General features: G+C 47.5%; 1 protein-coding gene across 1 annotated transcript in view; it reads left to right on the top strand.

Moving 5' to 3' along the window:
- Positions 1-26,255, top strand: part of E2F5 (E2F transcription factor 5) — a 113,512-nt gene that overhangs the window by 56,311 nt on the left and 30,946 nt on the right. Inside the window, exons 6-7 of the mRNA XM_033929392.1 lie at positions 6,833-7,061; positions 16,463-16,651. Of these exons, the coding sequence (XP_033785283.1) occupies positions 6,833-7,061; positions 16,463-16,651 (418 nt within the window). The remainder of the gene's footprint in view (positions 1-6,832; positions 7,062-16,462; positions 16,652-26,255) is intronic.

Raw genomic sequence — 26,255 nt, 5'->3', positions numbered from 1 at the left:
CAGAGGTCGACGGCCTCATTGGCCCGCCCCCGACCAAACCACCCCCACTCCCCGTTTTTGAGGCCATATGTGTGAGCCACAGGTTGATAACCAGTGTGCCCCACGACATGTGCAGATTCTCCTCCATTTTGTCCTAAAATTCCTCGTTGTGGTTGAGCCAAGCCCTATCACCGAAACGATGATACGTGACTGATGGAATCCACGTAGGCCAAAAGCAGGCCATAATCTTGCAGGCGCTCCTGTCCCCATACACTTGCAAGGCGCATAAATGACCACATCAAGCAAACAATATTGCGGGAAACAGGTTTGGATTTTGACCAAGCCCCCTTCTTCCTGTCTTTCTTACTCTTGTGATGTGCCCTGCCCTCTAACAATCCAAAAATAAAATATAAATACAGGCCCACTTCTGAATTTTGCATCGCAGAGCCCTAGGAAGCTTTTCCCAGAGCTCAGTCAGCACAACCAACACCAGCACGCTTCTGTCATGACCCTCCTGTATTGATGGCCCTTCCGTCACCATCCCTCCAGACCACGAAGAAGAGGAGGAAGTAGTGGATGATGAAGTTAAAGAAGAGGAAGACTAATAGTCACTACCTTTATGCTTGTGCTTCCCCATCCGACCGCTCTTTGACCCCGCAGCAGCACCTAATGCACCTCCTGCAGCGGACGCTCTTTCCACTGGTCCTCCAGTAATGCCATCACCAGCAGCCACCATGCTTGACGTCCTCTGTCCCACCATGGCTGACTCTCACTCCCGCTCTCCTCTGTGCCATGGACTCTGCGATGTTCCAAGAGGGACCTGCCGCTGAAGCCTCTTCCAGCTACCGAGCCGCACTTCCGACGTTACAGATTCCTGCAGGGAAAGATCCAGACAAGGGGCAACAACCTGCACAGCACCAGCAGGAGTTAATCCCTGGGGCCACCTCCAGCTCCTTGTACCCCGCTGCTTGATGACCCTGCTGCAAACTGGCCATCGCAGACTCTTCCCTAACCAGGAGAGGGTTCCACACAGGGGAACGGAAGTACTGTGATAGACCAAGGTATCGGCCTCCATACAGGTCCCCACTGCCCCACAGGCCAATAACCTGGAGGATCCAAGGGCTGCCCTTGCATCACACCGGCTGGCGACTCCTAATCTCTTGCCCTCCAGAGATCCCCAGAACCCATGTCCCCAACCTGGAATGCTTTGCAGTAGCATTCCCAGCTATCACAGGCCTCTCGCCAGCACTGCCTCCTGTTCCTTGCCCTGCCTCCTCCTTCCTCCCTTCCGGATGGCCCCGAACCTTCTGGAAATGATCCTGTCCAGGCTCTAGGGTTGGCACTGCGTTGGGCTGCCTTGCCCTGCCCTTCCCACCTCTCTGCAACACCGGTTACTTCCAGCATGATCGCTGACAAGGCTGCGGCTTGAGAATGCTGCAGTGGTAGCGATCGCTCCTTCAACAGTCCTGAACTCACCCGCTCCTTGTCTTCATCAAAGGAGTCCTTGGTGACCACGGACAGCTCAGCCGGCTCTTCATCCGCCGTCGAGGATCGTCTCACCACCATGCCTGGTAAGCCAGACATGTGATCTGACACCGCCAAAAAGCCCCCTCTGAGGACCAGGTAAGCTCTGAGTCCTCTGAGGTAGAGAATGACACGGAGACAAATTTTTCCCTGTCCCCGTAGGAATTCAATTTCCTCATCCCGTCCCTGTGAGTCTTGTTGCTGTCCCTGCCCCATTCCTGTAAGCTCTGCCTTAACTGCACAAGCCTCAAACACTTATGGTTTTAAAGTGCTTGGAGGAATGAGGTTAGGACAGGAAAAAGAATCTGTGGGGACGGGACTGGTAAATGAGTTCTCGAGGAGATGGGGAAAAATTTGTCCCAGTGTCATTCTGTACTCTGAGGTCCCAGATTATAAGCCCTCCCTTTCAGCACCCCTCGTGGCTGCGGCCCAGCCAATTGCCATTCTTCGCGGCAGGAAAGCCTGCTGACCTATTGACACACACACATTCACTCTCTCTTTGGGTGAGCACGTGGGCCTCCCAGCCCCATTTTACACTAGCCCGACCTGCTCTCGAGTTCACCTCTGTGGAGGATGTTGCATTGTCAAGGAAAGGGTACAGAGTCACAGAGCTGAAAGGAATTTATCAAATAGGTAAATTTTCAATTTTTTCCTGAAGATGAGGTAGTTAGTTCTGTTCTTATGGATGTTTGAAGGGTGTTCCAGGTTCTTGTAGAAACGTATGTAAAATATTCACTTGTATTGAATATTTCACTCCCTTGGATGAGGGAATGATCATTTTATTGAGATGAACTGTGAGGTGAACAGGTAGGTTACTGTTCCAGTGAGTTGGTATTTAGTGCATGGTGTACAATGCAGGAAAGTTTAAACAACATTTGGGTATTTATAGGCAGCCAGTGAATCATGTGATAGTATGCAAAGACGAGGTCATACTTTAAGATGAAAATCAGCCCGATTGCAGTGTTCTGGATCAATTGGAATCTGTACATTTGGGAGGAGGCTATGCCCACTTAGAGAAAATTGCAATAGTCGAGTTGTGTTAGGATTAGCATCTGATGGAATATGATGATGGTATAACGGTAATAAAGCACAAGCAAAAGACCAGTCTTGACGGAGGAAAAAGCTTCAGACAGGGGCCCGCCCACCTCCACAATGGTGGAATATCAGTGTTTGAGCGGTCACTTCACTGGCTCAAAAACCTCCTGTTAAAGATGGTCCAAGCAATGTGCTATGTTGATAATTGCTTTGAAAAATTGAGTGAAATAGAAGAAAAACAACTTATCTTTCTTTCTTAAGGATCGGTATACCAACGATGGCCAGCGTTTCACTATTAAGCTGCCTCAGGGTGTAACGTCCAATCGCACTGCAAAACACAGAACACTCAAATCAGAATTAAAACATATAAAACCGGTATTTATCTTTTGAGTTTTCATAGAACTACATCATAGGACCGGCAACATACCTCTCATTCGGATGCCGACCGCGTCCTCAAAGATCCAAAGATGGCAGCATAACAAACAAACCAGATTAAATCCTTCTGGTGCAGTGACGTAAGCATACGTCAGCACCGGAAGTGACAGGTTACTATCTGCATTTTTTAGCCGATCTGTCACTTCCGGTGCTGACGTATGCTTACGTCACTGCACTGGGAGGATTTAATCTGGTTTGTTTGTTATGCCGCCATCTTTGGATCTTTGAGACGTGGTTGGCGTCCGAATGAGAGGTATGTTGCCGGTCCTATGATGTAGTTCTATGAAAACTCAAAAGATAAATACCGGTTTTATATGTTTTAATTATGATTTAAGTGTTCTGTGTTTTGCAGTGCGATCGGACATGTTACACCCTGAGGCAGCTTAATAGTGAAACGCTGGCATTCGTTGGTGTACCGATCCTTAAGAAAGAAAGATAAGTTGTTTTTCTTCTATTTCACTCAATTTTTCAAAGCAATTATCAACATAGCACATTGCTTGGACCATCTTTAACAGGAGGTTTTTGAGCCAGTGAAGTGACCCCTCGAACACCGATATTCCACCATTGTGGAGGTGGGCGAGCCCCTGTCTGAAGCTTTTTCCTCCGTCAAGACTGATCTTTTGCTTGTGCTTTATTACCGTTATACCATCATCGTATTCCATCTTTGTGAAAGTGTTTTGTTTATTACTAGTGTTTTTCACAGTATCAGAGTATTTTTTGCTATAGGATTAGCATCTGAACCAGAATTGCAAAGTGGTTGCTATAGAAGTAAGATTTTATCAATCTTAGTTGCTCTAAGCTGTAGAAAGTTTTTCCAGAGATTGGATATTTGTGGTTCGTAGGAAAATGTGGAGTCGAGCAGGATTCCAAGCACCTTGGAGGTTTTCTCAACATTTAGTGTCGCACCAGAGGGTAGGGTTAGGACCATAGATGTTGACTGTGTCAGTGTGGAACCAAATAAACTTGGTTTTGGTGGTATTTAGTGTGTTGGTGAGTGCCCATGAGTAGATTGTTTCAATGCCTTTGGAAACTTTTTTTGAAGATTGTCTCTAGTATCGCATAAAGTGTAATTAAGAGGAATATAAAATCTGCATAGGATAGTAGACATTTGCCATCGGTGAAGGTGAGGTTGCCTAGGGTGCTCATAAAAATGTTGAAGAGCACTGGTGAGAGTGAGGACCCCTAAGGTACTCCAGACTTCTTTCCAGATTTGGGAGACGGTGCTATCGTTCCATACACAGTATTCTGTTTGTCAGGAACTCATTGAACCGGTCGAGAACAGTTCCAGTCAGACCTAGTTCATTGAGTTTATTCAGCAAGAGTTTATGATTGACAGAGTCAAACGCAGCTGATATATCAAACTGTAGGAGGATTGATTGGAGCATCTGTTTGAATTTGGTGGTTAGTGTGAGTAGTAGTAATTCTGTGCTGTTGAGGCCTGAAACCATATTGAGAGGGAAATAGGCAGGATAATTTGTCTAGGTAGGCTGTGTTTCATACAAACCAGTGTTTCAAGAAGTTTTGGTGAGTAGAGATATTCCAGCTATGGGTCTGAAGTTGGAGGGTGAGGCTAGGTCAGCTCCTTGACTTTTTAGGATGGGTGTAAGCAATGTGACCCATATGGGTAGGCAGCCCATGTAAAAAGTTGTTCATCAATGAGGTCAACCAATGAGTGAGTTCATTGGGAATGCGGGAGTATAGGCGAGTTTGGCATTTGTTTAATATGATGATTTTGGTATAGTTTGTTTAGTTGGGGAGCACTTCATCTGGGGTAAGAGGTTCAAAAATGCTCTAGATTTGGTCTACTGTGCCAGGGATCATTGGCAATGGAGTCAGATTGGATCTTCAGGTATATAGTGCTTGATATTTTGCTAATTTCTGCTTGTACACTTTTTTTGTTTTGGAAATAGTTTACTAACTCTTGGGCATTGGGTTGGGTATTGGTGACTGCTAAACCTGGTCTTTGGGGAGGAGGGGTGAGGGTGGAAGTAGTTGTGCGCATTAGTTGGAACAGTTTCTAGATGTCAAAGGTAAGATTGTCTATTTCTGAGACAAAGTAACATTTCTTGGCTTCGGCTATGTGGCGTTTGTAGGATTTTATTGCTGTTTACCATGCCTGTTTGTGATTGGTGGAGGGGGTTTTCTGCCATTGTCTTTCTAAACAGCAACAGTGAATGTTATATTATCCAAGGACAAACAGGATAGCAAGTCCTCCCAACATGGATAATGTGACCAACAGAGCCCATGGTAAAAAGCTTCTGCAGCTTAATAGGTACCACATGATGCTTCACTTTGCATGCATGCTGGTAACAGGAATCTGGCCAATCAGAATCTTAGACCACTCCTAGTGTATCCCAGAATGCACTGGAAGAGAGGCCTGAGGCCTTAGGCACGGGCCAATCAGAGCCTTAGGCCCCGAAGGGGAAGGCCCAACCTTCTGTGGAGGTGGGCCTGCCGGCAGGAAGGAGTGAGTATCCCTCTTTCCGGCCATCAGAGAAAGTACAAGGGAATTGGGGGATGCCAGGAGGATCTTGAGGGGAGGGGGAGGGGTTCGTAGGATGATTAGGCCCGCAGTAGGAGGGAATGGGCATCGCCTGCCCGGGGATGTCTTGGGGGGTGGCAGTAGGAATTGGGCACTCCTCCTGCCACAGACATTTGGATGGGGGCATCAGGGATTCCAGCAGGAGGGAGTGGGCATCCCTCCTGCCAGCCAACTTTGTGTGGGGGGGATGGGTTCCCTGCCACGGCCGCAAAACTGATTGTGGCAGGGAGATTCACTTTCTGCGATCAGCTTAACGGCCGTGTCTATTTGAAATGTAGACCAGCATTTTGCTGGCCTACATTTCAGGCACATCATGGCCCTAGGAAGATGCCTAAGGCCATTTAAGCTCGCCTAAGGCCGCTTCTGGTTGAAACCATGTCCATGCCTAGCCTTGGGTGAGCTTAGGCAGCCCTACGCATCTCTCTAGGCTCGCAAAAATGCCTACAATGTAAGTTTCCTTCCTCTGGGTGTGTTTTTGTTTTTTGTTTTTTTTAACGTACGTCACTATTAGCTGGTTATACAGCGGTAGGACACTTACCATCGCCTACAGTTGGGATGCTGTTTATAGAATTTGCCCCTTACTCCATTCAGGTGTTTTCCTTAACTGTCCCAATGGGCACTTTTCTATCTAGTATACCTGGAAAGTAGTAGAAATGCATGTAACTGTGGCATCCCTGGAACACATAAGAACATAAGAATTGCCGCTGCTGGATCAGACCAGTGGTCCATCATGCCCAGCAGTCCGCTCACGCGGCGTCCCCCAGGTCAAAGACCAGTGCTCTAAATGAATCCAGCCTCACCTGCGTATGTTCCAGTTTAGCAGGAACTTGTCCAACTTTGTCTTGAATCCCTGGAGGGTGTTTTCCCCTATAAGAGACTCCAGAAGAGTGTTCCAGTTTTCTACCACTCTGGTTGAAGAAGAACTTCCTTACGTTTGTACTGAATCTATCCCCTTTCAACTTTAGCCAGAGCACCATCTCAGCATGAATAAACAAATTACTCAAAACACCACATAAGTATCAATGGAAAACACTACAACTAACTCCGTTTTCGGGTTTTTGGGTTTTGTTTTGTTTTTTTGTAACTCGGAGATCATCACTGAAGAGTCTAGCATTATCATGTTTGAACAGATTAGGGATTTAAGCTCATCAGCTCCTATTTGATAACCTTTCATAGTACTTGACTTGGTCTAGATGAGAGGGTCTTGATGGAGATTAAGGTGCTCATTTTCAGAGCACATAGACTTACAAAGTTACATGTATATAACCAAGTTTCAGGAAACTATAAATGTTTCGTATTTTTCATGCCTATCTCCAGGGCCAAAATGGACAAAAGAAATACCAGATTACTCTGAAGAGCCATTCAGGACCCATCCATGTGCTCCTGATTAATAAAGACTCAAATTCCTCCATGCCAGTGGTGTTTCAAGTCCCCCCACCTGATGACTTAAGCCAGTCTCCATCTCAACCAGCAGCTCCACAGAAGTTGACAACTAGTCAGAAGCACACACCTTCTGAAGATATCCTTGCTGCTGATACATCCTCTGGTGAGTTCTGTATTAACTGCTTTACAAGTAAATTTTATTTTACAATTATTTGCAATCTAAAGCAATCTATGTTTGGCTGAAAGGACATATGTGACCACTTCTGGGGAAAGGTGACTAAAGTCTCAGATCTTAATGTAGAAAGTGTGGGGGGGGGGAGGGGCGCTGGTGAGCACTGTTATTATGGAAGCTTAGGGAGCTTGTTCCGGTAAAATACTCGATAAAGTCTCAAGAAATTATCTCATCTGGTAACAACTGTTCCAGATCTACACTAGTGTGCGATATGGCCGTGAGTAAACCTGGTAAAAAAAAAAAAAGATTGTAGATCCCTCTTCATCGCTAAAAGCTTTCAACAAAACTGAAGAGGACTTTTTAGCTTCCATTTTGGAAGAGCTGTGTAACATACGTGACCTGCTTATGGATCCCAAGCAGGACATTACAGGAAAAAAGATGATATAATGAACCTGAAAGAGGAATTCTTTAATGTTAAAAACCGTATAGATGTTGTGGATAACAGATCTAAAGCTTCAGAAGACTCAATCAAGCAGCTGCTCAGATAGCCTCACGCACTACACAACTAGAATGTGCATTAAAAGGCGCTAATACAGCATGCCATAATAATTTTCATATGCTCAGCCTACTGGAGGGACGTGAAGCTTATGATTTAATTGATATCTTTGTCGGCATTGTTACCTCAAGTCCTCAATTTGAAAGACAAGCTGCTTCGAATTTGACAGTGCATATAGAGTTCCACAACAAAAGTCTCAACAAAATCCAAGATCAGTTACAGTAACTGTGCTGCGGACTTCAAGTTCCTGGCGATAAATGCAATACGCTAAACTGCACTCGCCAATTCTTTTAGAAGGAAACAAGCTATTTGTGCCTGATCTGGTCAAGGAATTGGCCAAGAAGAGGAAACTGCCGTGTTTCCTCGAAAATAAGACTTAGCTTCATTTCCAGAGTAGGTCTTAATATAAGCCCTACCCCCCAAAATAAGCCCTAGTCCCAGGATTCGCTGGCTACTCTTCAACTCGCCTTCCCTCCCCACTGACCGAGCAAGCCTTACCTTCCGGCAGCACTCTAAATAGACTGCTTGGCCTTGTCCGTCAGGGATTTCACTCTGCCACGTAACTGATGATGTCATCAGTAACGCAGCAGAGTGAAATCTCCAAAGGACAAGTTAAGCTGTATGCACTAGGATAAATGACATGTACGTTGCATCTGTGTGCACAAGGATATAACTGACCAGACAAGCATCATTCTTTGACGTGATTGGTCCTTAAAAACTAGCGGCAAGTAATTTTTACCTTTTTTTTTTTTTTTTTTAATGCAGTAGTTATCCTAACTTGTGTTATCCCAGGACAAGCAGGCAGCATATTCTTAACGCATGGGTGACGTCACCGACGGAGCCCCGGTACGGACACTTTTAACTAGAAAGTTCTAGTTGGCCGCACTGCGCATGCGCGGGTGCCTTCCCGCTCGACGGAGGAGAGCGTGGTCCCTAGTTTCTTTGTTTCCGCGGAGCGAAGAAGACGCATGTATTTTTCAACGGCCGTTGAAATATTGGATTTTGCCTTCCCGCTCGCGTTTTTGTCTTCCTTTTTCTTCTTTTACCTTCGGGTTTCTTTTTTGTTTTAAATTCCAAAAAAAACTTTGTTTTCTCTTTATTTTTCGAACCGGCCCCGGCGGGGCCTGTTGTCACCATACAGGCCTCCGGTTTTGATTTTGCGGAGGCCGTGTTTCCCTTCATGCCCCCTCAGCCGGGCTTTAAGAAGTGCCAGCAGGTGTGCACGCCCGGATCTCTCTCACTGACCCGCACAATTGGTGCCTACAGTGCCTGGGTCCAGAGCATCGGGCTGACACCTGCACCCGCTGTGCTACTCTTAAAAAACGTACATTAAAAAATAGACAGATCCAACAAAATATTTTTTTCGGTACCGGATCTGCCATGGAATCAGCCGCGCCGTCAATGGCATCGCAAAAGTCGGCACCGACTACTTCGACACCGCCTGATCCTTCCTCGGGGTCACTGGCACCAGGTAAGCCGGCTAAGAAGCCTTCCACTTCCCTTGAGCGCCCTCCTGCCACACCGGCGACGCCGGTCCTCCCGGCATCACGCCGACCCCGCAAACGCTCCGCCCCGATTTCGGTGAGTGCCTCGTCATCGGCCTCCACATCGCCGGGGCATGGAGCGGCACCTATGGTACCGAAAAAGAAAAAAGCGGTACCGGTGCCCCCTCTGGATGACCGCATTGCGGCCATACTCCAAACCCAACTGCAGGTGCAACTACAACAACAACTCCAGCACTTGTTGCCCACACTGTTGGCCCCACTCCTTTCGGTGCCTGGACCAGGCCCGAGCCTCGCACCACACCACCGGTGTCGACACCATCGGTACCGTTGAACACCTCCATGCCGGTACTCGCGGCTGAACCACTTCATCCTCCGGTGCAACCACGCTCTGATGCCGACCCTCCCCGACATCGAGACCGACACCAGTTCCCCCCGAGACCAGGACCGGCACCGATCTTCCTCCCCCGGTACCGTCTCGATGCGCTCTGGCAAATCCCTCTCTAAGACTCGCCATACTGAGCCATCCGCACCACCGTCCCGTCCCGCGCATACCGACGTCAGGGACCCGGACTTATGGGAAGAATCCCCACCCGGTACCGATGATGAGACTTCATCAACGGACGAGGAACCATCGATGGTCGATACCAGTTCCAAACCTGAACAGTCCTCATTCACAAAATTTCTACGAGAAATGTCGGCAGCTCTGTCTATCCCTTTGGAGTCCGACTCTAAGAAGTCCCAGGCTTTCCTTGACGCCCTGGACTTCGAACAACCCCCCAAAGAATTTTTAAAGTTACCTGTCCACCGACATCTTACGGGAAACTTTTTACAAAAATTGGGAAAACCCTCTCACGGTACCGGGTGCACCTCAAAAACTGGATAGTTTATATAGGGTCATTCCTATCCCGGGGTTCGACAAACCTCAACTACCCCATGAATCCCTTCTAGTGGAGTCCACTTTAAAGAAAACCCAGGGCTCCAGTGTTTATGCCTCTACTCCTCCTGGCAGAGAGGGCAAAACGATGGATAAATTTGGCAAGCGCCTTTATCAGAATTCCATGCTTGCCAACAGAGCTAATAATTACACCACTTCCACTTCTCCTTCTATATGAAGCATTTGGTGCAACAACTCTCCTCCTTCCAAAAGTACATCCCTGAATGCAAGGTCCCGGTTTTTCAACAACAACTTTCCAGTTTGCTCCAACTTTCCAGTGCGCTCCATTTATGACTCTTTTGAGCTGAACTCTCGAGCATCTGTCATGGCTGTTGCCATGAGGCGCTTGGCCTGGCTGAGAGTTTCTGACCTCGATATTAATCACCAAGACCGCCTAGCCAACGCACTTTGTCTTGGTGATGAACTCTTTGGGGAGTCCCTGGACTCAACTACCCAGAAACTCTCGGCACACGAGACCAGGTGGGATACCCTGATCAAACCTAAGAAGAAAACTCCTCCTGCTCGCCCCTACAAACAGCAGTCTTCCTATCAACGCAGGTTCTCGGCCAGACCTCTCAACCCGCCTCAACAACAACAGTCTCGCCGGCCTCAGTCAGCAGCACCAGACTTCGGCACGTTCACAGTCTCACCCACCGACCAAGCCTCTCCCGCAGTCAAAACCATCTCAGCCCTTTTGACTCTTTTCTCCAGGGCATAGCCAGTCTCCCACCATCCTTGCCTCTTCCTCAGCCGATAGGAGGACGTCTTCAACTCTTCCTCAACCGTTGGGAGGCCATCACATCAGACCTGTGGGTCCTCAACATCATTCGCCACGGCTACTCTCTCAATTTCCAGACTCTTCCACCGGACAATCCTCCCATAGAGTCTGTTTCTCACTCCTCTCAATCCCCCCTCCTCCTGAGGGAGGTCCAATCCCTCCTTCTTCTCAATGCCATCGAAGAGGTACCCCCAGACCAAAGGGGTTGGGGATTCTACTCCCGCTACTTCCTGGTTCCCAAGAAGACAGGAGACCTCCGTCCCATCCTCGATCTCCGGAACCTCAACAAGTGTCTGGTCAAGGAAAAGTTCAGAATGCTCTCCCTTGCCACACTTTACCCGCTTCTCTCTCAACACGACTGGCTATGTTCCCTAGACCTCAAAGAGGCCTACACTCTCATTCCAATCCATCTGACTTCACGTCGCTACCTCCGATTTCAGGTACAGCACCGCCACTATCAGTACAAAGTGCTACCCTTTGGCCTCGTATCATCACCCAGGGTGTTCACCAAGTGCCTTATTGTGGTGGCGGCCTTCCTCAGGTCTCACAACCTCCAGGTGTTCCCGTACTTGGACGATTGGTTGGTGAAAGCTCCTACGTCTCCGCTTGTGCTGCAAGCCACACAACACACCATCTCTTTCCTCCATCTCCTGGGGTTCGAGATCAACTACCCCAAGTCGCATCTGCTTCCCACACAGCGACTTCAATTCATTGGAGCAGTTCTGGACACCACTCTGATGAGGGCGTTTCTTCCCGCCGACCGACAACGGACCCTGCTCCATCTCTGTCGTCAGGTGCTCCTTCATCACTCCATCCCAGCTTGGCAGATGATGGTCCTCCTAGGCCACATGGCCTCGACGGTCCATGTACTTCCTCTGGCACGACTCCACCTCAGGACACCTCAGTGGACTCTAGCCAACCAATGGTCACAGACCTCGGATCCTCTTTCTCATCCCATCTCTGTGACATCGTCTCTTCAGCAATCTCTTCAATGGTGGTTGAATTCCTCAAATCTTTCCAGGGGTCTACTCTTTCATCTGCCCCCTCACTCCATGATCATCACCACGGATGCCTCCCCCTATGCGTGGGGAGCTCACCTGGGAGATCTTCGCACTCAGGGTCTCTGGACCCCTCAGGAGCGTCTACATCACGTCAATTTCCTGGAACTCAGAGCCATGTTCTATGCTCTCAAAGCCTTCCAGCACCTTCTCTACCCTCAGGTCCTTCTTCTGTGCACAGACAACCAGGTCGCCATGTACTACATAAACAAGCAAGGCGGCACCGGAATCTCCCCTCCTCTGTCAGGAGGCCATCCGCATCTGGTCCTGGGCCACGGCCCACAGTCTCTTCCTCAAGGCTGTATATATCCAGGGCGAACAGAACTCCCTGGCTGACAATCTCAGCCGCATCCTTCAACCTCACGAGTGGACTCTGGATCCTCCCACACTCTGCTCCATCTTTGCGCGCTGGGGCACTCCACAAGTGGACCTCTTTGCAGCTCCTCACAACCATCAGCTGCCCCAGTTCTGTTCCAGACTCTTCTCTCCTCACCGTCTGGCCCCGGATGCATTCCTGCTCGACTGGACGGATCTGGTTCCTCTATGCCTTTCCTCCACTACCTCTGATGTTGCGGACATTGTTCAAACTCCACAGGGACAGAGCCACCATGATTCTCATCGCTCCTCGGTGGCCTCGCCAACACTGGTTCTCCCTCTTGCTCCAGCTCAGCTCCAGGGAGCCCATTCCTCTTCCTGTGTTTCCTACTCTACTTACACAGCAGCATCAGTCTCTACTGCATCCCAATCTGTCCTCGCTCCACCTGACAGCTTGGTTTCTCTCGGGCTGACCTCTCCAGAGAACCTGTCTCAGCCTGTCCGTCGTATTTTGGATGCCTCCAGGAAACCGGCCACCCTCCAATATTACCATCAGAAATGGACCCGGTTCTCCTCTTGGTGTCTACTTTATCATCACGATCCCGCCTCATTGGCGGTAGAAACTATACTGGACTATTTGCTTTCTCTCTCCGACGCTGGCCTCAAATCTACCTCAATCAGAGTCCACCTCAGTGCCATCACTGCGTTTCATGAGCCTATCCTCGGAAAACCTCTCACGGCTCATCCCCTGGTTTCCCGGTTCATGAGAGGCCTCTTCAATGTCAAACCACCGCTGAAGCCTCCTCCAGTCGTCTGGGACCTGAACGTGGTTCTCTCAGCCCTCATGAAACCTCCATTTGAGCCTCTTGCCACAACTTCACTCAAATTTCTGACATGGAAGGTGACTTTTCCTCATTGCCATCACCTCTGCCAGGAGGGTTAGTGAGCTACATAGCACTGATCGCTGACCCACCTTTCACGGTTTTTTCACCATGACAAGGTAGTTCTGCATACCCATCCTAAATTTCTTCCCAAGGTGGTCTCGGACTTCCACCTCAACCAATCCATTGTGTTACCTGTCATTTTTCCCTAAGCCCCATTCTCATCCTGGGGAACAGGCATTACACACGCTGGACTGTAAGCGTGCCCTTGCATACTACCTTGACCGTACCAGGGCTCACCGCTCGTCCCCTCAGCTCTTTTTGTCCTTCGACCCTAACCGTCTAGGTCGCTCTGTCTCTAAACGGACGCTTTCTAACTGGCTTGCTGCCTGCATTGCGTTCTGTTATGCTCGGGCCGGTCTCTCACTGGAAGGTGCTGTCATGGCCCACAGAGTCAGAGCTATGGCTGCTTCTGTGGCTTTCCTCCGCTCCACGCCCATCGAGGAGATCTGCAAAGCTGCCACTTGGTCCTCAGTTCACACATTCACTTCTCACTACTGTCTGGATGCCTTCTCCAGACGGGATGGGCACTTCGGCCAATCTGTGTTACAAAATTTGTTTTCCTAATGGCCAACCATCCCTCCTCCCTCTCTGTTAGCTTGGAGGTCACCCATGCGTTAAGAATATGCTGCCTGCTTGTCCTGGAATAAAGCACAGTTACTTACCGTAACAGGTGTTATCCAGGGACAGCAGGCAGATATTCTTACGACCCACCCTCCTCCCCGGGTTGGCTTCTTAGCTGGCTTATCTTAACTGGGGACCATGCTCTCCTCCGTCGAGCGGGAAGGCACCCGCGCATGCGCGGTGCGGCCAACTAGAACTTTCTAGTTAAAAGTGTCCGTACCGGGGCTCCGTCGGTGACGTCACCCATGCGTTAAGAATATCTGCCTGCTGTCCCTGGATAACACCTGTTACGGTAAGTAACTGTGCTCAACAAAGCAATCAAGTCTGTTATCGTTTGAATCTTCTTATCTTTGCGAACTTGGATTTTCAACTCTGACAGAAATTAAAGGAGGGAGAGTGTGGCGCAGTGGTTAAAGCTACATCCTCAGCACCCTGAGGTTGTGGGTTCAAACCCACGCTGCTCCTTGGACCCTGGGCAAGTCACTTAATCCCTCCATTGCCCCAGGTACATTAGGTAGATTGTAAGCCTGCTGGGACAGACAGGGGAAAATGCTTGAGTACCTGAATAAATTCATGTAAACCGTTCTGAGCTCCCTTGGAAGAATGGTATAGAAAATTGAATAAATAAATATTTAAAAAAATGACTGCAGATGGTGGATGATGAAATGCATGTTTGCCTGTTGGCTATTGAGCTGTGTTTTGAGTTATTTTGCACCCAAAATAAGCATATCCATCGTATTGATTAGTAAATCTATCTACTATCTACTTTAGTTTCATCGTTGTTACAATTATATCCATAGCTTAAAGAACTTTTAAATACATCTCAAATTTAATTTTTTGTTAGTTTTGCAATTTTATAATAATTTTATAATTGCTCATTTGCAATTACCCCACAGATACTTTGTTCCAGAGATAGATTTATTTTGAATCAGACATAAGTTTTTTGTTGTGGTTCAATCTAATACCTTTCAAATTAGGCATGTTAACCGAAACACGGACCATGTCGGGTCCACTGGTTTGTAAAATGTTGGCGACACTAATTGCAACCAATAATTGTTTCAATAAACTTAGCCTGTATCTTGTACTTCTGTCTGCAGTTTTCTTTGTTTTGCTTTCATTGTTGCTCACTGCAGACTAGTTGGATTTTTGCTTTCGTTCTTCAATTATTTGCTCCATTTATTGTGCCTAGAGCTAAAAATGTTTGAGAGACACTGCTCTATGCCAACTGAGCAGGAACTTGCTGTTGGGGCATTTTGTATATTTTTAGATTGGTTAATATTGCAAGACCTGATTTTAATTTTTATAGAATATTTTCTTAGATATAACTTATTTCCTTGCCATCTATTGTAGCTTTGTAAATCATAATGTAGAAGCTTTATACTTTACTAGTCTTTAAGCCCGTTACATTAACGGGTGCTAGAATATATGTCTGTCTGTCTTTCTTTCTGTCTCTCTCCCTGCCCTTGTGTCTTTCTTCTTTTCTTTCTGTCTCCCTCCCTCCTACTATTTTTGTTTCTTTCTATCTGTCTCTCTTCCTGCCCCCTATGCAACATTTATCTCCCCCTCTCCACTTTCCTGTACAGTAGCCAAGGAGTGACAGCTTTCCAGGTGCTGGGTCCATGAGTAGCACCTTATGCCTGGCCTTGTGTAGACCCCAATTAAGTTTTCTGTGGGATGATAATTTAATATGCTGTCTTCTACCATAGTTTCAAGGTAATTTACAATAAAACAACTGTTTACAAATATATAAGAACAACAACAAAAAAAATCATACCCCCGCTCATCTTTTTTTATTCTCCTCCCTTACGTTTATTGTGGTCTGCTGGAAGAACTTGTATTTCATTAATGTATTTTCCTTTTATTTTTTTCTTGGAAAAGCAAGCCCTGTGTGCTTAACTTGTCATTATTGCTAATGTAATAAAAATAAAAAAAACAATCGGATCCCCGAGTCCTTCGTACCCTGAGCCAGAGCAAATGCAGCAACCCCATAAGAAATGGCATCCTTGAAAGGTCTCTGGCCCAGCCCGAGGGCCTCACCATGGATCAGGCATCGAGAGACCATTCGCGTTCCAGTTACCTGAGCCGCTGCTGCGAAAGCCACGCCGTCCATCACCTCACGCAGCGCGAGCAGAGGGGCGGAAGGTCCCTCGCGGTGCTGGGGTGGGCAGGGCTGCGCTCGCGCCTCTCCCGTGCTGGCTGCGGCGGTTAAAGGCTTGCGCTGGACACAGCCGTTGCTCGGGGGCACCTGGAATTCCCACACGGAACGAAGAGCTTCAGGAGACGCTCTCTCAAGGGAAACCGTGGGTGAGTGGGAGACGGCGCCACCCCCCACCCCTTTGAGGAAGTAAGCCCAGCCCTCTCCGCTACCAGGTGCCCGGCACGCTTCACAGTCGCTGCAGAGGTGGTTCTCTTCGCGGGGGCGAGGCGAATGCCGACCAGAGCACGCAACGCGTCGACGGTGGCTAAAATCCACGGGGCGGGCGCTGATACCATTGGAGCCGTCATGGCATGTTCTTTTAAAATAAACTCCGGACTGCGCGAGGTAGAGAGCAGCTAGGCCACTGGCACAGCTAGGCACGCATGCGCACTCCTACCTGCAAGAGACCTACAATAGATAGTGTTTATATTGCTTCTAGTTTGCAGGAAGTATTTCTATAACCTGGAGGTATTTTCCTTTGTAGACTCTGTTTTGCAACAGAATACATCTTCAGCAACCTGTTACTCATGCCCAGCAGATCTAGAGGCATGTGATGTTCTTGCTACAGATATAACTCAGACTTCCTTGAGAGATCATTCATCAGTTCTTCCACTAGATGCCAATACTACTAAGACAAACTCATTGGATATAGGAAACATTGAAGAACCAGTAGGTAAGAAATAATCTTTATTTTAGTTCTTTCTGAGTGTGGTTCTTATTAATAATTATGTGTTTTAAATAGAGCTCGATATGTTCTGGTAGATGTGGTAGAAAAAAAATACTACAGTACATTTCTTTAACTACCCAGGCACTGTATAAATCCAATAAAATTAAACAAAATAGCTCCTTTTAATTAACTGAAATTGTCTTCTGAATACTTAAATGCTCTGTAGTAGTGGTATCCTATCAGTGTCCAGTATCGTGATTTACTTTCTGATCCCTGCAAGTGTCTTGGGTACAGATGTAAAATGCTGGCTGAAAACAATACTTTTGAAAGAAAAAATGGAAATGTTTTTTAAAATGTGCTTAAATATCAATGTAGTCTGTATATATTGCTTGGAATCTATATAGTCTGTATATATTGCTTTGGTTTCTCAAAATCTACTACAGCCTCAGAAGATAAATATTCTTTATTATAAAAAAAAAGACCATACTCTTCAAGAAAGCCCTGGAAAAAAAAATAATACCACAAGTTTCAAACACCACCTCTCACTAAAGCCAACTACCCCAAACAAATAACCATACTCATTTCTTACTCTCTCTTAAAATTATCCAAAATTCTTTTTTTTTTTGTAAGTTCTTGTTGTAATACTTCCTTGATAATTCTTTTGTAATCCGCCTTGAACTGCAAGGTAATGGCGGAATAGAAATCCCTAATGTAATGTAATGTAATTTGAATTAACATACAAGTATTACAACTTGGATAGGAAAAATGGAAAGGTAAACAATTATTAATTAACTATCTCAAGATTAATAAGACATAAGAAAACAAATTATATCCTTCCTAGACATCAACAATCTGTGGAGGGAGTGGTCACATACAAGGGACTAAATTTATTTAGAAGAAACATAAAATAATACTAAAGGCTTAACGGTGACCTATTATCAACTGTTACTTCCAATTATCCTCTGGAGATCTTCTTTAAGTCCAGAAAAGACCGCAAATGGTCAGGAACAAAAAAAGTATATTTATTTCCTGCATATTTAATAAGGCATTTACAAGGGTACATCAATTGAAAAGTCGCTCCAATATCTTTGGTTTCTTGCCTCATTACAAGGAAAAGTTTCCTTCTTTCCTGAGTTTTCTTTGTTCACATTGAGGAATATCTATATTCGTTGCCCAAAAATGAAAATTTGTGATTTTCGGAAGTATAATTTTAAAACAGAATTCAAATCTTGCTGAAAAATGAAGGAGATAAGCAGAGTAGCCCTGTCTTCAATTGTAGATAATTGTTGATTCCAAAATTTCTGAGATATTTCCTAAGTCCATCGTATGTTGTATTTGATTCTCAGTTCCTGGTTTGCTCTCTGACTTTTTAGAATCAGGCAAGTAATAAATTTTATTTAAAGGAGGTATAACCTCGGGAACATAGCCAAGATTTTGTATTAAGTATTTTCTGAATAGTTCCACTGCTGAAATTTCTGAGGACCTCGGGAAATTTAACAGTCTAAGATTGAGCCTTCTGTTGAAATTTTCTATTTGCTCTATTTTTCTGTGCACCAGTAGTTTATCCTTAACCAAAGCATCTACTGCTGATTTTAAAGTATTTATGTCCTCATTTAATCCAGTAAATTTAATCTCATTATCCAACTTAGAGTCTTCAACAATCTTAGACAGAGTATCTACTTTCCTTACCAAGTCCGTTGTTTCTTGGGCAGACTTTTGAACTGTTCCGTCCATTTTATGGAGCATTTTCCAGACATCCATCAGAGTTACCTCTATCTGGTTTGTGGCAGAACCTGCCACCCCAGCTGATTTAACCTTCTCTGCGAGTTCTATGTCTACTTGACCTCCCTCATCAAAGGCCTTCCCTGCAGCCACTTCGGCATCGGGTTCACTTTGCAAGTTGGGCATCTCGCTCGCGGGATACGGAGGAGCATTTGGATCTGGAGGCGACAGAAGAACTTCCAGTTCCAGCGTGGCTGCCATATCCCCAGGCGCCACCGCTAGCGAGCCTCGCTCTCTGGAAATCATAGTGGTCCTGGTGGTGAAGTCCAGTATCAACTGGCGCAATGACGGTATATAAAAAATTGTTATTATTATCCACCGGTGAGGGTCCCAACCAGACCGCACCTTTGCACTTAGTGTGAGTCATCATCAGAGGATGTCTTGCGAAGAGGAAAATGCTCCAGACTAACACTCACCACTCACCGCCATCTTGGCCACACACCCCTAAATGTGAGAGATAAATATTCTTATGGTATGTATGTTTTGACAATGATAATAATAATAATCAGTTTATATACTGCAAGGCATAAAGTTCTATGGGGTTTGCAATAGTTAAAAAAAAAAAAAACCCTAGTAAAAGAAGTTGAATAGAACTAAAAAAGTTAAAAGCCAATAATTAGAGACACTAAAATGATCAAAATAGTGCATAATAAAATTTTTTACGAATTTGCTGCCTAAATACTTCGAAAACAGATATGTTTTTAGATGTCTTCTAAATTCCCCAGAAGTGTCAGTAAGCAAAAGCAATTGTTCTAAATCCTTACCCTATAACGCTGCTTGATATGAAAAAAGATTTTGATGATGTTTTTAAAGTTTACATCCTCTAACAGGTGGAAAAACAAAATTCAGATGTGAGTTTCTCTTATGTCTGTTGGTTGCAAAAGAGAAAAGCTCAATTATATATTTGGGAGCTAAATCAAACAAAGCCTTAAAACAGAAGCAACCAAACTTAAATTTCACCTGTGCCTCCATTGGCAGCCAATGCAGTACTCGTATTTCTTCAACTAAAAAATCAGCCTGACCGCTGCATTTTGTACTATTTGCAATTGTTGCATATTCTTCTGGGAAATTGCCAAATAGGCAATATAGTAGTAATCAGGTTGGCTCAGTATAAGAGACTGTACCAAAACTCTAAATGATGAAACATCAAAATACGCCCTAACAGACCGAAGCTTCCAAAGAGTAGAGAAATCCTTTCTGACCAAAGAGTCCACCTGGTTCTTCATAGTCAAGCCCTGGTCCAGTATTATTGCCAAAATTTTAATGGTAGATTGAATAGGATAGCTGAATTTATTTATACGCAATGATGTTTTAGTATCTTATCCCAGGACAAGCAGGCAGCATATTCTTAACACATGGGTGACGTCACCGACGGAGCCCTCGGTACGGACCTTTTAACTAGAAGTTTCTAGTTGGCCGCACCGCGCGTGCGCGAGTGCCTTCCCGCCCGACGGAGGAGTGCGTGGTCCCCAGTTTCTTCGTTTCCGCGGAGCGAAGAAGACGCGTGTATTTTTTCAACGGCCGTTGAAATCACTTTTTGCCTTCCCGCTCGCGCTTTTGTTATATTTTTTTTCTTCCTCTACCTCCGGGTTTCCTTTTTCTTTCAATTACAAAAAAAAAAAAAAAAAAAACTTTGATTTTTATTGTTTCTTTCGTTTTTGCCCCGGCGGGGCCTGTTGCCATTATACAGGCCTCGGACTTCGATTTTGCGGAGGCTATCTTCCCCTTCATGCCCCCGCAGGTCGGTTTTAAGAAGTGCCAGCGGTGTGCACGCCCGATCTCCGTTTCTGACCCACACAATTGGTGTTTGCAGTGCCTGGGTCCGGAGCATCGGGCAGACTCCTGCACCCGCTGTGCCACTTTACAAAAACGTACTCTTAAAAACCGAAGAATCCAGCAAACCCTGCTCTTCGGCTCCGAGTCGGCGATGGATTCATCACCCTCAGCGGCGGTACCGCAGAAATCGGCACCGTCCAGCTCGACACCGACCGATCCCGCATCGGCGCCACTGGCGCCAGGTAAGCCGGCTAAGAAGCCTTCCTCTTCCCTCGAGCGCCCTCCAGCTACGGTGACGACACCGTCCATACCGGCATCGCACCGGTCCCGTAAACGCTCCGCCCCGATAACGGTGAGTGCCTCGTCATCGGCCTCCTCATCGCCGGGGCGTGGAGCGGCATCCAAGGAACCGAAGAAAAAGAAAGCGGTTCCGATGCCACCCCTGGATGACCGTATCTCGGCCATCCTACAAACTCAGCTTCAGGAGCAGTTGAAGAAACAGCTTGAACAACTGCTACCCTCTATCCTGGCACCGCTCCTTCCGGTACCAGACCGGCCCGAGCCCCGCACCGAGCCCCCGGTGTCCACTCCTTCGGTACCGGTAAACACCTCGATGCCGATCCTTTCGGCACAACAACTTCCTGATGATCCTGTGGTTCATTCTCGAACCACAGTGGATCCTGCTCGGCACCAGGCGGTACGGCACTCTTCTCGGGACCGAGAACGACGCCGATCGTCCTCCCCTGGTGCCGTTTCGGTGCGCTCTGGTAAATCTTTGTCCAAAACTCACCACACCGCACCCTCCACCCCGGTGTCCCGACACGCACCAGAAGTCAGGGATCCGGATTTATGGGAGGAGACTCCTCTCGGTACCGAGGAGGATCCCTCCTCATCTGATGAGGAACCATCGGCGCCTGATGCCTCCTCTAAACCTGAGCAGTCCTCTTTTTCTAAATTTCTGAGGGAAATGTCTGCTGCTCTGTCACTTCCCCTTGAATCTGACTCCAAAAAGTCCCAAGCCTTTTTAGAAGCCTTAGACTTTGAGCAACCTCCTAAAGAGTTCCTCAAACTTCCCGTACATGACATCTTACGGGAGACATTCTACAAAAATTTGGAAAATCCCCTCACGGTACCGGGAGCTCCCCGTAAACTGGACAACCTTTACCGTGTCATCCCTATTCCAGGATTCGACAAATCTCAATTGCCCCATGAGTCCCTTCTGGTGGAATCCACCTTAAAAAAGACTCAGGGCTCCAGTGTCTATGCCTCTACCCCTCCTGGCAGAGAAGGTAAGACCATGGACAAGTTTGGCAAGAGGCTTTACCAAAATGCCATGCTTGCCAACAGGGCAAACAACTATTCCTTCCATTTTTCCTTTTATCTCAAACACTTGGTCCAACAGCTGTCTGCCCTCCAGAAGTACCTTCCTGAGCGCAAGGTCCCGCTATTCCAGCAGCACATATCTGGCCTTCTCCAAATGCGCAAGTATATGGTCCGCTCGATCTACGACTCCTTCGAGCTCACCTCTCGGGCCTCTGCCATGGCTGTAGCCATGCGTCGCTTGGCCTGGCTCAGAGTCTCCGACCTGGACATCAACCACCAGGACCGCCTGGCCAACGCCCCCTGTCTCGGGGATGAGCTTTTTGGAGAGTCACTGGATTCCACCACCCAGAAACTCTCCGCCCATGAGACTAGGTGGGACACCCTAATCAAGCCGAAAAAGAAGGCTCCGCCTGCTCGACCCTATCGGCCTCAATCATCCTACCAGCGGAGGTTCTCAGCCAGGCCACTCAATCCGCCTCCCCAACAATCTCGGCGACCCCGTCAACAGCAGCACCATGCCCAGGCTCGGTCTCAGGCCACCCAACCCTCCAAGCCTCCTCAGCCTGCTAAACAATCTCAGCCCTTTTGACTCTTCTCTCCAGGGCATAGCCAGTCATCCACCCTCGCTGCCTCTTCCACAGCCTATCGGGGGTCGTCTCACCATTTTCTCAAGCCGTTGGGAAGTCATCACGTCGGACCAGTGGGTCCTCAACATCATCCGCCACGGCTACTCTCTCAACTTCCAGACTCTGCCTCCGGACAACCTTCCCGTAGAGTCTGCTTCAAACTCATCTCAAACCCCCCTCCTCCTGAGGGAGGTTCAATCCCTCCTCCTTCTCAATGCCATCGAAGAAGTACCTCCAGATCAAAGGGGGCAGGGATTCTACTCCCGCTACTTCCTGGTACCCAAAAAGACGGGAGACCTCCGTCCCATTCTCGATCTCAGGGACCTCAACAAGTGTCTGGTCAAGGAGAAGTTCAGAATGCTCTCCCTTGCCACGCTCTATCCTCTTCTTTCTCAACACGACTGGCTATGTTCCCTGGACCTCAAAGAGGCCTACACTCACATCTCCATCAATCAACATTCTCGCCGCTACCTGCGATTCCAGGTACTGCACCACCACTATCAGTACAAGGTGCTACCGTTCGGCCTCGCCTCCTCACCCAGGGTCTTCACCAAGTGCCTTATAGTGGTAGCGGCCTTCCTCAGGTCTCACAACCTCCAGGTGTTCCCCTATTTGGACGATTGGTTGGTGAAAGCACCTACGTCTCCACTTGTGCTACAGGCTACTCATCACACCATCTCTCTCCTCCACCTCCTGGGGTTCGAGATCAACTACCCCAAGTCGCATCTGCTTCCCACCCAGCGACTTCAATTCATTGGAGCAGTTCTGGACACCACGCTAATGAGGGCTTTTCTCCCCTCCGATCGCAAGCAGACCCTGCTCCATCTCTGCCGTCAGGTACTCATGCATCCCTCCATTCCTGCTCGACAGATGATGGTCCTCCTGGGTCACATGGCCTCGACAGTGCATGTCCTTCCTCTGGCTCGTCTCCACCTTCGTACACCTCAGTGGACGCTCGCCAACCAGTGGTCACAGACTACGGATCTTCTTTCTCATCCCATCTCTGTGACATCATCTCTTCAGCAATCTCTCCAATGGTGGTTGAACTCCTCAAATCTTTCCAGGGGTCTACTTTTCCATCTGCCCCCCCACTCTATGATCATCACCACAGATGCGTCCCCCTACGCGTGGGGAGCTCACCTGGGAGATCTACGCACCCAGGGACTTTGGACCCCACAGGAGCGTCGTCATCACATCAATTTCCTGGAACTCAGAGCCATATTCTACGCCCTCAAGGCTTTCCAGCATCTTCTCTGTCCTCAAGTCCTCCTCCTGTGCACAGACAATCAAGTCGCCATGTACTACATAAACAAGCAGGGCGGCACCGGATCTCGCCCCCTTTGTCTGGAGGCTCTGCGCATCTGGACCTGGGCCACGGACCGCAATCTCTTTCTCAGGGCGGTCTATATCCAGGGCGAACAGAACTCTCTGGCCGACAATCTCAGCCGCATCCTTCAACCTCACGAGTGGACGTTGGACCCTCCGACTCTACTCTCCATCTTTGCTCGATGGGGCACTCCGCAGGTGGACCTCTTTGCAGCACCTCACAACCATCAGCTGCCCCAATTCTGTTCCAGACTCTTCTCTCCTCACCGTCTGGCCCCGGATGCATTCCTGCTCGACTGGAGGGATCGGTTCCTCTATGCCTTCCCTCCACTTCCTTTGATGTTGCGGACCTTGTCCAAACTCCGCAAGGACAATGCCACCATGATCCTCATCGCCCCTCGGTGGCCTCGTCAACACTGGTTCTCCCTTCTGCTTCAACTCAGCTCCAGGGAGCCCATTCCTCTTCCTGTGTTTCCTACTCTACTTACACAGCAGAATCAGTCTCTACTACATCCCAACCTGTCTTCCCTCCACCTGACAGCTTGGTTTCTCTCGGGCTGACCTCTCCGGAGAATCTATCTCAACCGGTCCGCCTCATTTTGGACGCCTCCAGGAAACCGGCCACTCTTCAATGTTACCATCAGAAGTGGACCAGATTCTCCTCGTGGTGTCTCCGGCATCATCAAGAACCCACCTCTTTGGCGGTGGAAACTGTCTTGGACTATTTGCTCTCGCTGTCCAACGCTGGCCTCAAAACCACTTCCATCAGAGTCCACCTCAGTGCCATCACTGCGTTTCACGAGCCTATTCTCGGAAAACCCCTCACGGCTCATCCTCTGGTTTCAAGATTTATGAGAGGGCTCTTCAACATCAAACCGCCTCTCAAGCCTCCTCCCGTCGTCTGGGACCTGAATGTGGTTCTCTCTGCCCTTATGAAACCTCCGTTTGAGCCTCTTGCCACAACTTCATTCAGGCTTCTTACCTGGAAGGTGCTTTTCCTAATTGCCATCACCTCTGCCAGGAGGGTTAGCGAACTGCATGCACTGGTTGCCGACCCACCGTTCACTGTTTTTCACCATGACAAGGTTGTTCTGCGTACCCACCCTAAATTCCTTCCCAAGGTGGTCTCAGCTTTTCACCTCAACCAGTCCATTGTGCTTCCCGTCTTCTTCCCTAAGCCTCACTCGCATCCTGGAGAACAGGCGTTGCACACGCTGGATTGTAAGCGTGCCCTTGCTTACTACCTTGATCGTACCAGAGCTCACCGAACATCCCCTCAGCTCTTTTTGTCTTTCGATCCCAACCGTTTGGGCCGTCCTGTCTCCAAACGGACACTTTCAAATTGGCTTGCTGCCTGTATTGCCTTCTGTTATGCTCGGGCCGGTCTCTCTCTGGAAGGATCTGTCACGGCCCACAGAGTCCGAGCTATGGCTGCTTCTGTGGCTTTCCTCCGTTCCACGCCCATCGAGGAAATCTGCAAGGCGGCCACTTGGTCCTCAGTTCACACGTTCACTACTCACTACTGTCTGGATGCATTCTCCAGACGGGATGGACACTTCGGCCAATCTGTGTTACAAAATTTATTTTCCTAATGGCCAACCATCCCTCCTCCCTCTTTGTTAGCTTGGAGGTCACCCATGTGTTAAGAATATGCTGCCTGCTTGTCCTGGGATAAAGCACAGTTACTTACCGTAACAGGTGTTATCCAGGGACAGCAGGCAGATATTCTTAAGTCCCACCCACCTCCCCGGGTTGGCTTCTTAGCTGGCTTATCCTAACTGGGGACCACGCACTCCTCCGTCGGGCGGGAAGGCACTCGCGCACGCGCGGTGCGGCCAACTAGAAACTTCTAGTTAAAAGGTCCGTACCGAGGGCTCCGTCGGTGACGTCACCCATGTGTTAAGAATATCTGCCTGCTGTCCCTGGATAACACCTGTTACGGTAAGTAACTGTGCTAAATGGGCGCGGTGAAGTAACAAAAAACTTTGTTTTTTCTGAGTTAAGCTTCAGTCTGTGTTTTTTCTGAGTTAAGCTTCAGTCTGAAATCAGTCATCCATCGCTCCATTAGACCTAATACTTCTGTTGCTTTAGGAATAACTTCAGAAAGAGAAATAGCAAATGGAATAATGATGGTAAAATCATCTGCATAACTAAATAGCTTTATCCCCAACTGGGACAATTGATGATGACATATAAACGTTAAAGAGCAATGGGGACAATGGTGAACCTTGCGAAATGCCAGATTAATTATGCGAAATGCCAGATTAATTATTCCAAATACCTGAAAGATCATTATTTAAACGAACTTGATAGGTGCGAGACGAGACAGCCCCAAAACCATTCTAACATCTCTCCTCTAATACCAATAGCATCCAAACATTGCAGCAATTTACCATGGTCCACTAAATCAAATGCAGAACTTATATCAAATTGCATGATCAAGGCATTAAGACCTTTACTAAACAAAGAATGTAAATTGTCCAAAATAGCCGCAATTACTGTCTCTGTACTAAATAAAGGTCTAAAACCAGATTGAGATTCATGCAAGAGAGAAAATTGATCAAGATATTCCATTAGTTGAGAATGGACCAGTCCTTCCATAATTTTTACAAAAAATGGAATGGATGCTACTGGTCTATAATTAGTGATTAATGCTAATGATTCTGGGTTTTTTGGGGATTGGAGTTATTATAATATGACCATTCTTTAAATTATCAGTCAGATAATTCAACAAATTCAGTTTAAAATCTAATGGATAGTGGAATAGTGACCAGGTT

Source organism: Geotrypetes seraphini, chromosome 2 (assembly GCF_902459505.1).
Source record: "Geotrypetes seraphini chromosome 2, aGeoSer1.1, whole genome shotgun sequence".
Taxonomy (NCBI): Eukaryota; Metazoa; Chordata; class Amphibia; order Gymnophiona; family Dermophiidae; genus Geotrypetes; species Geotrypetes seraphini.
This window is presented reverse-complemented; position numbering and strand designations above follow the sequence as displayed.